Source organism: Gastrolobium bilobum, unplaced genomic scaffold (genome assembly GCF_033153095.1).
Source record: "Gastrolobium bilobum isolate Gb01-03AN ecotype WA unplaced genomic scaffold, APGP_CSIRO_Gbil_v1 utg25646, whole genome shotgun sequence".
NCBI lineage: Eukaryota > Viridiplantae > Streptophyta > Magnoliopsida > Fabales > Fabaceae > Gastrolobium > Gastrolobium bilobum.
Window position 1 is genome coordinate 61,234 of NW_026898523.1, and position 14,459 is coordinate 75,692.

The following is a 14,459-nucleotide window of genomic DNA, read 5'->3' on the forward strand; positions in this document are numbered from 1 at the left end:
CTTTTTCAATGTCAGTTTTCTAGGCAAGCTTTTATAATTGTTAATATGAAAACGTTTTTACTGCAAGAATTCTACTCGTTAACAATTCGACTCTAATCCGCTTAGCAGACAACTCCCTTGGACGCGTACAGAGGAGGGTGTCACAGTTAGGAAATTATTAGAATTATGATGATAGGTGAGAATTTATTTTAGGCATGTGAAGCCTTAGAAAAGATGTAGGAATTAATTAATAGCAACTTATAGAAAAATTAAAAATACTAAAGAGAATTGGGAACTTATAACTTTATGGGTTAGCATCTTAGTTAGTATCATTTTGCAACCAATGATGCTTATGTAGTCAGCCTGCATGTCACTTGTGTGGGCAGAAAATTCTGCACCCAATTACCTCCTCTTGGACGGTCCATGGAGAGAGAGAGAGGGGACTCAATTCTCTTCTGTTCTTGATGGCTTTTTAAACTCACATTCCAGCCTCATTCTCCTTTCATCAATCGCTGATTGTAGTGGACCAAGTTAGGGAAATCACATTGATAAAACAGAACCCTTTACAGCCACATATTCCTACTAAACCGTGAGCATCATTGAGAGACAAAAAAAAAAAATTCTAAACACCTTCTCATTCAACCTTGACCGTAAACGTTCTTAGGAGAACAACATAAGGGAAACTTGGTTTCATCTCCATTGGTTTCAGCCGCGATTCTGCATACAAAGAGGTATATAAATTCCTCACTTCCATTGTTTTCCTCTTCCACGTGGGTTGATGGAAATGTCGCCTTGTATGTAGGTTTGAACTCTAGAAAATTCTTCCTTCCCCTTGGTGCGCACAACCACTTTTTGAAGGGCTGAGTTGCTGCGTTCGTAGAGCTTAGGAAGCGAAGGTGCTGCTCTCTGTTTTGTTCGGATTCCTTGTGTGCTTGCAAGAGGTAGGCACAAAATCTCTCCTTCTTTCCTCTGTTCAAACCATGAAGCATGCCTAGGAAGTAGCTTTTATTTATTTTAGCTCTTTTAGATTCTGCCATGTTACATCCTTTGGGTCATAGCCTAAAAGCCTAACAAGTAAATTGGAAAATGATCTTAAAATTGAATGGTGGGGCTGTTTGGTGGTGACTTAGTACATCTCTAAATTTTTATGAAACAATATGATATGGACAGAATGCTTAGGCCCCTTGTAGCGCACCATGAATGAAGTAGTTGGGTTTGGAATAAATTATCCTTGATGTTTGTTTAGATAAACTCAATTCTGTCTTGGTGAATCTTGTTATGAACTAAGTCTTATTTAAATTAAATGTACAGTATGAGCTTAGGCTTTCCTTCACATACCCTTGGTCTTGTTGAACTAAAATTTCGAATAAATGTCATGAGCCGATATATATTAAAACCGACTCTGTTTTGAGTAAGCCATTGGGATTTATTCGTGGTTAATAATTGGTGAAAATTAATTTGAGGGCAGAATGCTATTTGGAAAGAAACCATGATAGGAACTGATTGGGTATGTGCTGTATAAAATTTATAAACTTAGGTGTAGTCAGAAACTTAAAACCGAATCTGAGTAGGTTGTAAACCTTGGAATTCTTCACTGTTTGCTTGGGGGTAAACCGTATTGGAACCAGAAATTTTGTAAGAAAAGAACCTTGATGGCTGAATGGTACAAGAGCCTTAAATTTTGGAAACTTATTGGTAGCTAATAGGAATAGCTTGGGACGTATTCTGATTTGTTACACTTGTATATTAGGTGCGCAAAACCCTTGAGACTTTGGATTATTTCGCTGCCGCCTGGTAAATTATTTGCGACGTGTGAGGTAAGTGTCTAGTGACATTACCTTCTGTGACTGCTAGCTAGAGCATGAGTTGTGAACGTTGCTCTCTTGTGCTTCGGTTTGGAATTTTTTTATATGATTCTGCTCATGGTTTAAAATGCTGGATATTTGTTTTGAGAATTAAGTATGATTCAGCATATTGATATTGGACTCCATGAGATATATGTATCTTGATTATTATCTAGTCATGCATGCTCATTCATAATTTTTAACTGTATGTTGTGTGTGAACCATGACATAGCATACATGCATAATTTCCATATTGATAGCTGAAAATAATTTTAAAAAGTATGCATACGTATGAGCACGCATCATGTAGGCATCCCTTGGGTACCAGGGTATGGGACACTTGGCTTCAGTCCGCTTAGGTTGCAGATGGAACCCTCTTGAGGAGCCACTATGGGATCTCCACTGTACTTGTTGGTACGGGCACAACGGTGCTGTAAATGTACACTTTTGGCGTTATATACACATCTTGATTAAGTATTCTTGGCGTTATATACGCAATATGATAATGTTTAGTAACTCTTGGAGTTAACTTGATGATGCGATTGCTTTGTAATTTTGTATCTAGTTAGTACTGTTGCATTATTGGTTTTGTTATCACACTACTGGGATTTTCTCATCCCTTTGGGGCTGCAATTTTTATAAAATTACAGGAGGGCGAAAGAGCATATGAGGACATGGATTATTTGGATATTTACTGTTAATTGCTGCTGTTTGGACTTGGTGCTATTTTGTCTGTTGGATGACGTTGGATGATTGTACTATTGTTATGTTGAGAACCTTAGACTACTGTTGGAACTATGATTTTATTGCTGTTGTGAGACTTTCATGATTATCTAGTACTTTGGAAAAAAATTCTGAAAACGTTTTGCGAAAATAATTTATGAATGTTTTGCTAAGTGCTGATTTATAGATAGTTTTGCAAGCACTTTGCGAGTTATGTTACGAGGGGCAAACGAACTCTGATTTGATATTATTTTATATGCACGCGAAGCCCCAGACGTGCTCTTTCTATATAACAAAGAATATTTTTGCGGATCGTTGAACTTGATTTTATATGAATTTTACAAGACAGAAAGGTCTGCCAGGAAAATAATATTTTCAGCAAGTTAAGAAATTTTAAAAGTATACTCTGATTTTTTGTATGTAACCCGATTTCAATTATAAGTTTTAATTAGCAACATCAAAATTATTTTTCAGCAGTTTAAATATGACGAAAGCACTCTAATCCGCTTAGCAAACACCTCTCTTGGATGCATACAAGGGAGGGTGTTACAATGACAATACAACTTATAAAGCAAAATAACAAAAAAATGTTCACTACTACATAACTTCTCATTGAAGCAGAAAATAAAACTGTGCACTACATAACTACCTATTAAAGCAGAAAAGTAAATTGCTCATTATATAACAACCCATTAAAACATAAATGAAAACTGACTCCTAAATAATTAAAACTATCAAACTGCAGTTTCTAAAGCAAGATCTCTAACACTTCTCCTTGCATTTAGAGCTGCAAACACCAATATTCTCCCTTAGATCTTCAAATTTGCTTGCAGGTAATGGCTTTGTGAACATGCCTGCCTATTAGTCTTTTGACCTGCAGTAGACAAGTATAATTTCACCTTCTTTCTGAACTTCCCTTAAGAAGAAAAACTTGATCTTAAAATGTTTGGTCTTCCCATGAAAAACTGGATTGTTAGAAATGGCAATTGCTACTTGGTTATCAATATGAATTTCAGTATTGTTCTATTACTTCAGGTGAAAATCACATAAAAATTTTCTTAACCAAATTGCTTGATTAGCTGTTGTCGTAGTAGCTATGAATTCAGCTTATGTTGTGGACTGTGCTACAATATCTTGCTTTTTAGAGCACCGTGAGAAACTTCCTGAGCCAAGACTGAAACAATAACCAGAGGTACTTTTCATATGATCCACAGAACCTCCCCAATCACTATTAGAAAATCCCAATAGCTTAAAGTCTTGACTTTTCTTAAATTCCACACCGAAATCAATTGTTCCTTTGATGTATCTCACTACTCTTTTTGCTGCTTTTAAATGCATTTCAGTAGTACAATGCATAAAAAGAGATAAAAGACTTACAGAAAATAAAATTTCTGGTCTTGATACTGTGAGGTACATTAGACAACCAATCAGACTTTGAAAGTAGCCTTCTTCAACTCTGTCAGCTCCATCATTTTTGCTCAAGCTCTCCTTTTGATTCATTGGATTGGTCACTTCCTTGCAATCCTCCAAGTGAAATTTCTTGAGAATTTCCTTGGCATACTTCTTTTGACATATGAGAACTTCATCTTCTAACTGCTTAATCTGCATTCCCAAAAAGTATGTCATTAGTCCAAGGTCTATCATTTCAAAAATCTGTATCATTTCTCTTTTGAACTTTTCAACAAGCTTGGCATTACCACCTGTAATTAAGAGATCATCAACATAAAGAGAGATTATAAGCAGATCATCATCTTCGTGCTTTATATACAGAGTAGCTTCTGAAGTGCTTTTCTTGAATCCTAAGCTTGATAGATGCTTGATGGGACGAAAATTCGTTCCCATCTAAGCCCATTTTGATGGCAAAACACCATCTGTTCCCTCATCTGATGAGCAAATTTTGCATTAAAAACACGTGTTTATATCTTTGTGACAAAAACACAGTAGGGGAACGGATGATGATGTAATCATTTGAGAAAAGTATATAAAGGAGAACAAAATGGGAACATTAAATACACCTGCTCCACTAACTCTATCCCTCTGTACACTTTGCAGGTAACGTTGAAAAGAAGCTTCCATAAACAATAAGAGGTACAACAATCAAGTGGGAAGAAACGTGCACAACAGGGAATAACGAGTTCCTATTGGATAAGAGGAAAGCAAGGCATAGGGGACTACAGAAGAAAGGCAAATCTCAACAATAAGTGTCCTATCCAAGCAACTTGCGTCCCTATGAGCACTGTTCACACCGCCTCTTTGGTGCAGTCAAGAAAACAACTCAGTGGAAATTACGAGTTTTGTCATCCACTCTTCTGCCTATAAATAGGACGTTCCAACACGAAGAAGATCATCGAATTCCTTAAGAAGAGATCACTTAGTTTATTTTATAGTTTTTACATTTCAGTTGTATAGTTTTAGCAGTAGTTAAGTGACAACAACTTCTTCTCTATTCTGTATCACCACTTGAGACTCCTCACGAGCAACAACCATATTTCTCCATTTGTACTTTGTTGTAACCTAGTTTGTTTCCAGTTAAATATATGTTTTATTTCTCTTCTATTCCACTCGTTATCTCTGAACTGGATCTCGGGTCTATGGGATTTCAGTTTAGAATAATTATGTTTAAAGTAGTAGCCATGGGCTAAGTTATATGTGGAACGAAAAAACTGTGAAGTTCTTAAAGAACTATTTTCAAAACTCTTGTACTGAAGCTTTCGTATTTCTCTGGTTAAGTGAGCTATATTCATTGTGTATCAATGGAAATTGAACACATACTGGGAAAGGAACTTTCATAAGGAAGGGATTTCAGACAGCTTAACCAGAGGGGGAAGGCAATGTTGTGGAAACAACACTGCTGGTTGCCTTTGGAATAAGGGACCACCTCGTTCACTAAAAGTCATGTGCTAAGTAACTGTTGGAGTCAAGGGAGCCATAGGAATATGGAAACTTGTGAGTCATTTAGTCCATGAGATGAGGAATCAGAGTTGGCAGTTAAAAGACCTGATCAAAACCAAAAGTGTTATGGCTTGAGTGGAGAAAATAGCTATTTAAGAATGAACCAGTGGATCCGTTCCTTCTGTTAAAAACTGTTTTTATCACTCCATATTATTGTCTCTTAAATTTTGCTATTGTTAGTTTTATTATTTTTCTTTATTCAATCTTGTATCAATCATTCTCCCATGAATATTGTTGTTCCTTCTCTCAACAAGAAGGATATCATACATAACAAAGCGAAGAGCTGTTTGCTGTCAGATTGAACCTACTGTTCTTGAGGAACGTTGTCAAGACAGTAGGGAACGTTTGACCAAACAGGTCAATTACTAACTTTTTTTTTCATTTTCATTCTTTTTAAAATAGTTTAAGGTATTAATTATAGTACTATCCTCGTGGGAACGATAATCTGGGCACTAATAGTCCCATTATTACTTGATGCGTGCACTTGCGCACTTGGGTTGAAGTCAAGAGAACGAAAGTGTTTCCTCTTGATGATCTAAAGTGAGGGAACGTCTTTCATCATAATATTTTAAGCAACCAACAAGTTCACACGCCCAACAAAGCTCATCTATCTTGCTATACCATGCTCTAGGTACTTGTTTCAAGCCATATAGAGCTTTCTTGAGGCAAGTAGACCTTATCGTCCTCACCTTCTTTTACAAATCCTTTGGGCTATTCAACATAGATCTCCTCATGCAAAATACCATTAAAAAATGCAGATTTTACATCTAACCGCTAGCAAGAGTCGAATAGTGTCCATTCTAGCCACAGGTGCAAAGGTTTCAGAATAATCAACACAAAAAATTTGTGCATATCCTTTGATTACAAGTCTAGCCTTGTACTTGTTGATGGAGCCATATGCATTTAACTTGGTTCTAAACACCCACTTTACTCCAATAACTGTTCTATCCTTTGATTTGTCAACAAGCTCCCAAGTATTATTCTTTTTCATCATTAACGACTCCTCTTCCATTGACTTCTTCCATTTCTGGTCTTAAACAACTTCTTTACATCCTGCAGGTTCATAAATGGCTACATTGCATCTTTGATAAGTATTGGACAGCAACCTTGTTCCACGAATTGGTGGGTCATCTTCCAACTCTTCTTGCCACTGTTTCACTCCTTGCTCTTTGCTTATTTGGGTGAGAGGACTTGATTTCTGCTTACTCATGGATGCCTCTTGTGCTTGTGTCTAGTTCCACTTCTTATCTTCATGAAAGTAAACATCCCTACTAATAATTATCTTCCCAGTTTGAGGTTGATACACTTTGTAGGATTTGGAGGAAGAGTTGTAGCCAACAAAGATTCTTGGTTCTAATTTCTAGTCAAGTTTATCACGATTTACCTATGGAATATGAGAGAAACACATGCAACCGAACACTCTAAGAAAATTGAGTGAAGGTTTATAGCCATATCATGCCTCAAATGGAGTTTTGTCCTCCAATGCCTTTGTAGGCAGATTATTTTGCAAGAAGATAGCAGTGTTTGGTGCCTTAGCCCATAAATTCTTTGGCAACTCTTTTTCGTGATGCATACATCGAGTCATTTCCATTATGTACCTATTTCTTTGCTCACTTACTCCATTTTGTTACGGAGTGTATGGAGTAGTGAGTTGGTGTTCAATGCCAAATTCTTCACAGGAAATACTAAATTGTTTTGAAGTATACTCCTTTCCATTATCAATCGTAATGCATTGAATGCTACAACCACTCTGGTTCTCCACCGTTTTGTTGAACTTCCAAAACAGGCTAGCTACTTCTGATTTATGCTTCATGAAAAAAATCCAACACATTCTGCTAAAATCATCTATGAAAATAACATAATAACGACTACCTGCAAGTGATTGAGTTCTTTGAGGACCAGCAACATCTAAGTGGATCAACTGCAGCTTATTGGAGGCTCTCCAACTTGCCTTAGGAAATGGATTTCTGTTTTGTTTGCCAAACTGACATGCATTACAATTTGGTAAATGATCTGCAAAGGTTGGTAAATCATTTGACAGCTCCTTCTTCTTGATCAACAACATATTTGAGAGGTGACAATGGCCTAGTCTCTTGTGCCAAGTCTCAGTTACATTCTTCTTTGTGGAAACAGCAGCTTACTCCTCCTTGATTGGTTCAAATGAGAAACTCTTACCTTTCATTTTTGCTTTGATGATTTCCTTTCCATTTGCATCTAGAATAAGACAAACTTTATCTTCGAAAAGCACTTTTAATCCTTTTTCATTGAGTTGTCCAACACTTAACAAATTTGGATCAATATCAAGTACAAAAAGAACATCTGAGATTGACTTTGTACCTGAATTTGTTAGGATAGAAACATTTCATATTCCTTTTACCAAAATATGGTCGCCATTACCGATTCTGACTTTTATGATTGGTATGGATTTTAACTCCTTGAAAAGACTTCGATCATAAGTCATGTGGTTTGTACATCCACTGTCAATCAGCCAGCTCTCACTAGATTCATTGTCGGAGATACAAGTGGCTACGAATAATTGATCTTCCTCTTCTTTGTAACAGCTTGTTACGTACCGGTGTTGTTAGCATTGATTATGATATTAAGCGCAGTTACAATCACAGCAATTCATTTAAAAATGCGAGTAAACTTTTTCCTTTTCATTACGTAAGCGTTTAAAAACAATAATAAAATGTAATGACATAAGTTGTGATCATAACTTAATTCTAAATGCGGAATAAATAAAATAAAAGCCTAACTATCATACATTACATATTTTAAGCCACTAAGGGGTTCCCATAAATCCACTTAGCATAAATCTCACTGTTACGATTTTTCTATAACTGAACATGATTCAGTCTTTTGGACATTGTGCAAAATTACCAAACTATAAGACTATCATATTTTAGTATGTTATTATAGACTCAATTACCTTTCCAACAAGGTATCACACGCCTCATAAATTTCTCTCTAGCTCCGGTTATCACCGTTTGAAGTTGGACAAGCAAAATTGTCAGCCAACCCAAAAATCCGGGCTCCAAACATCTCTCACCATTTCTGTGATTCTGGACAAACCACTCATCCAATTGCTCTCCAATTTCTATAGAGAATACTAGACACCTTAAGATTTAATTTGAAATATCATGAGCTTAATTTATGCAAGAATTGAGGGAGAAAAATTTCCCCGAAGCTACTGCCTTGACAGCCCCTGCACATGGCCCCTTTTGGGAAATCTTCACTCAAACGAACCTACATGGAGCTACACAACTTCAAATATTACCAAATTTTGACACAACATTTCTGACATCTCAAGCTTTAAAATGATGTATGGCATGTCTGTATTGAACCTTTGTGGAGGGAGATATGCTCTCCCAAATTCAGCCTAAAAACTACCATTTTAGTATAAATTTTGACGGCACCTCCTTTGTTTATTTAACCTATCCCACTTTATCAAAAGTGTGTTTTAAAGCCTCAAATGGTACCTAATAGACAAGGGTGTCACACAAGACCAACAATGCCTTGGTGTTCTTACAACCCATAACAATTTACAATATCTTTGTCAACTTCACAATCCATTGTTTAACTTAGTTGAATCTTAAACTCATTACAATCACATTATCCAATTTCATGCATTCTTCTTAACAATTGACATATAAATCATAACCTAAAATAGGCCTATTTCCCTTTCATCACATACATGCTTTACAATTTTACACAAGGTCTATTATCATTACATTACAATTATCCAATGCCAAATATAACTACAATAAAGCACCTCAAAATGAATCAATACATAAATCCTAGACTTAGCCAAAATATAGCATGAACAAATACGACATGATACATATCACTAATGCAATATTCAATGTTCATGCTCTACATCTAACCTATGCCAAGTGTGACCCCAAAATACAAAATAAGCTCCAACTCCATTAGCTCAACCTGTGGGCCTCTTGCCCGTATCTCCAGTCCAGCTACAACCACCTGAAATAATGTCCCATAATGTGGAGTGAGATATACAAATATATCCCAGTAATCCAGAGGTTCTGGAGGATCACTCCGCCCAATGGCTCACTCAGGATGTAAATACAACAATGAATCATAACAACCAAAGGATATAGCAAGGGATTTAGAGAAGTAGGGATATATAAAGAGAAAACATACGATGAAGATAGAATGGTCATAGCCAAAACCACGCAACATTCGACCTACTGGCCTCGACATATAGCCTATGGGTTATCATCCAAGAATGTGTTCATGGAACATCATTCAAGGCACCCCCATCCGATACACCTGAGACATTCTTAGAGTGCTCCTCAACGAATAACAGCTCTATGGCCGCAGGCCAACTGGAACTCCCTCACTGAGACCTATAGTTCACAACGCCATATGACAATCTATCTATTGGAAAAAGATACGGTACATCCTATGTACCCAATATATATATACATATGCATGAGCATGTTATAATCACACCATTGACATACAACTTCCAACCACTATACCAATGGGCATAGTGGAGCACACACGAGGATTAATCCCAGTACCAAGAAATTACCTTCTTGAAGCTCCCAAGCTAGGTAGCTTCAATGCAAGTTACACCGTAACATAGTCCAACCAGAAATGCCTACACAACAGGTCATTCCCATATACGTTAGTACCATAAATACCACTCACTTGGTCTTTCAAGCATTCATGCAAATGTGACATAAGTACTTACCCAAATCCTTTTGTTCAAGGACCAAAGGCATTCACCAAGTTCAATCCTCAAGGATCGTGTCCGTGGGAGGAAACCTACAATGATCACACATAGGATCATCAATTCAATGGTGCTTCAAGTCAAATCACAAGACATTACACTTCCTCACTCCCACACATAGGGTTCAGCCATTAAGGCCTTAAATATTTAACCAAGTTGTTAATTTTACTTCAAAGTTCCTATGGCTTCCTAAGCCCATCACAACACCATTTCAAGTCCACAAACTCATTCAATTATAACTCAGCATCATTTTTCCTAAATTTTCCCTTTATGGCCAAAAATTACACCTAGACACAACCAATGATTTTGCTTCCAATTCACATGCATTCCACAATCACACAACCTATTTAAACTTGGTACAAACCATCATAACATCAATTATAACAATTTTGCATTATCCTTCCTCATTATCCATCATATGGCCGAATTGTACATGCCCCCCTCACCAAAGGATTTTCAATTCAATTCCACACATTCAACACACCATACAACATACAATTAACTACTACAACTACTCCACAACTCAATCTTCCAATCACACAACAATCCATTTTCACAAAGTTTCAAGTTCATCATCCAAATTTTCCTAAGTTACAATAATTTTCCTTAATAATTTTTATGAGCTCAATCATCATAAAACATCATTCTAAGACACATTTATCTAGTACATGTGGCTTTGTCCACTTAATTGTGTGGGTCCCACACGCCACCTCGCTCAATTCAAATTATTTCGAATCTCCCGCTTAAATCACCAATCTCTAAATAATTCCTAGACTATTTGTAAACTCCAAATTTTAACATTCACTAGAGTCCTTTAATTTCCCTTGAGCAGATGAATCCAGAGTTTTCTGGTCTTTTGGTAAAATCACAGTTTTAAGCTGTTATGTGCACTATGGGCACGTTTCCCCAAAAACTCTAATTTTAATCAAATTTCATCAATAATCATAAATCTTAGTCCTGTGTACCTTTTTCAACTTATTTCCAAGCCTAGAGCTCAAATTTTATTTGGCACATTTTTTGATGCAACTGTACCGCTGTATTTTTACCGGTAAAAATATTATTCATCAAATTTTCAGAAACTTGCCTAACCACTCAATTTTTCATTCTGAATCCATTTCCAAGGTTAATTTTCTTTTGAGACCTTCTACTAAAATTTCATTGTCTAGGGTTACGTATTTGGCAATTTACCATTTTACCCTTTTTACGTATTTTGACTCAAAACTCTAGATTTTCACTAATCCTACCCTTTAATCCATATTTTAATTATAATTATAGGTTTTAAAACTATGATGTGTTATATTCTTCATCAGAAACTTGAGCATCTACCTCCTACATTCGATTCTTATTTTTGCATATCACTGCCTTATACCCAAATTGACTACATTTGGAGCATTTTGCATCTGGCCTCCTCCAACATTTGAAAGGAGGGTGACCTTTCTTCCCACAATGATGACAAGGAGGACATTTCCCTTTGAAATTTCCATTCCTACTACTTGAAGAAAAAGAACCAGAATTACCTTCTTACATTTTCTTATTTTTATCAGCTTCATGATATTCTGCATGTAGAACTCCTTCTTGCCTCATGGCTCTTCTTTGCTCTTGTGCTTGCAGAGCAATCAACAATCCAGCAAGAGTGATGCTTGACATATCGTTAGTATTCTCTAAGGATGTAATTATTGCCTCAAATTTTTCAGGAACAATTACAAGGATATTTTCAACAATTCTTAACTCTAGAAGAGAAGAGTCCAGCAAACTGATCTGGCTTGCTATACTAAGAAGCCTCTCAGAATACTCCTTAATAGATTAATCATTCTTCATCTTCTGCATCTCAAAGTCATGAACTAGATTCAGCACCTGCATTCCTCGAATGCGTTCATCTCCCTTATATTCAGCCTTGAGATAATCCGATATCTCCTTTGTTGGCTTCAAAGTCATGATATGAGTGAAAATGGTGGTGAAACTGCAGCGATCAAACAGGCTTTTGCTTTTGACTTCTTCATTTTCTTCTCCTTCTGCACTTTGATTTGTGCCATGGTAGGATTAGCTGGAAGAAGCAGAATTTCATAGTCCTCTTCCACTGCTTCCCAAAGATCCAATGCCTCCAAGTAAGTCTCCATGCTTAGTTTTCTCCATCAAACACTGGCGAAGCAATTGACATAAGATTTGCTTCAGTTTCCATGGCGCCTCAAATTAACACACAGATCCCTTAGGAAGAAAGCTTTGATACTGGTTGTTGGTTTCAGAGATAAAAAAATAGAATTGAAAAATGAAGTATTGATATAGATTGATGCATGGAAATACAACTTATAAAGCAAAATAAGAATAATAATAAAAACTACTCACTACTACATAACTTCCCATTAAAGCAGAAAAGAAAACTGCCCACTACATAACTACCCTTTAAATCAAAAAAGTAAACTACCCACTACATAATAACCCATTAAAATAGAAATGAAAATTGACTCCTAAATAATTAAAAATATCAAACTGCAGTTTCTAAAGCATGATCTCTAACAAATAGCAATTCTAGTGTAAGAACCTGCACCGCTAAATCAGGAATTTAACGAGTTAAATATGATTTTAGGAAAATATTCTATAATTGATGTAGGATAATCATGGGAAAACTATAGTAATCAGTTAAAGTCGTTTTTCGGAAGAAAATAGCAAATACCGGGTATTTCACGGTATAAATGCGTACCAGTGAAGCGTCTCGAAAAAAAAATGATAATTCCTAGAAAAATGTCTAGGTTAAGAATATAAAGTTTGGTAAAAAAATAATTAGTAGAGCTATTAGAACTAATACCGATGATTTAAGTGAGAACACTTATAAATAGTTAATGACACAAAACCCTAGAGTGTTTCTAACACTTGCTAGTTTCCCCCTTTAGTGTGCATGGCTGACATGAGTGTTCCTCTAGCCTTGCCTCCATGAAAGCTTGCTATTTTCTTCATAAAACCTCATCAAGTCTTCATCTTTTTCCATTCCCACACTATAGAAACATCCCCAACCCTTTGAAGTTTAAGTTTTGTTGAAGAAAACACTACCTTGGGGGGGGGGGGGGGGGTTGATTCTGTTTTGGCATTGGGTAGAGGGCTACAACCTTTCTTCTTGGTTGTGAGTGGTTCACACAGTTATTGGAGCATCAAGGTGTCATTTTTGGTGAGGAAAGGACCAAGCTTTCCTTGCAGATTTTCGTGCACAATTGAGTAGTGGTTTGGAGCAACTTCAAAGACTCCAAAGTTACTTCATTTTTTTTTTTTTGTTTCAAAGGCCTTAAGGTAACCTTCCATCATTTCCTTTGCAAATCCTTGAAAATAACTTGTTTTGGGTAATGAAAAAGAGAAACCTTAATGATTCAAGTAAAAGATGGTTTATCTATGTTTAATCATGTGGTTTGAACTTCTGTTTGATAAAAAACCAGACCTTGAACCTTGGTGCAACATTGAACTCGCGGATTATGCAAAAAGTCTGTAGTTTTCGCGTTTCTGTTCGTATGGTAATCGATTACCTTACACATGGTAATTGATTACTGTGAAGGGTTATCGAATACCCTCTGTATGGTAATCAATTAACCATGTCAGAAAGGACCAGAAAATTATCCCTGGTGCATATGGAAGCCCCAATTAGGGTATGGTTCCCTAGGGAATCAGTGTTACAGTTGGATATGTAAATACAAATAATAAAGAGACTAAGTATGCTTTAATTATGGCTTTAGGAAGGACTTGCAGTCACTAAACAAAAAAGAGAACGTTGTCCAATTGCTATGAAATTCAGAATTATAATTAGTACTAATATCTTGATGTGAAACAGATGGCAATTGTCAGATTATGTGACTGTTGGTGTATTTGTTTATACCGAACCTTTGGATAAGGATTTTGGCACTACAGATAAGCTTTTGTGTCATCGATTTTACCCATTGTTGGATCCACCGTACCTCATGGAGGGATGATTTATATACATGATGTGTTTTTTTTGAAAATATGTGTTTATTACTTGAATAATATTTGACATGCTGTCGAGCTGTTTTGTGAGTGCAAAGGCCATATGTTATGTATGTGGGGTATTCCACCCTAGACTGTAATCCCTGAGTATGTGGGCCACATACAATAAGGTAACTCTGTGGGTGAGGTACAGGGGAGGAGCCTTGTACTGTGAGTTGTAGACGTGTGTAATCCATACCTTTTATTCTCTGGCCAGTAAGATG

At 36.4% G+C, this 14,459-nt stretch overlaps 2 protein-coding genes across 2 annotated transcripts; both read right to left on the reverse strand.

The window, feature by feature from the left end:
* Positions 1-3,653: 3,653 nt before the first annotated feature.
* LOC133317040 (uncharacterized mitochondrial protein AtMg00810-like) lies at positions 3,654-4,388 on the reverse strand. The gene has a single exon (XM_061518833.1). It carries the CDS (start codon positions 4,386-4,388, stop codon positions 3,654-3,656), a length of 735 nt encoding a protein of 244 aa, XP_061374817.1.
* Positions 4,389-11,775: 7,387 nt separating this feature from the next.
* On the reverse strand, positions 11,776-12,189 carry LOC133317042 (uncharacterized). Its single transcript, XM_061518834.1, has 2 exons — positions 12,109-12,189; positions 11,776-12,048 (listed from the first exon to the last, which is right to left on the reverse strand). Exons 1-2 carry the CDS (start codon positions 12,187-12,189, stop codon positions 11,776-11,778), a joined length of 354 nt encoding a protein of 117 aa, XP_061374818.1.
* Positions 12,190-14,459: the final 2,270 nt, after the last annotated feature.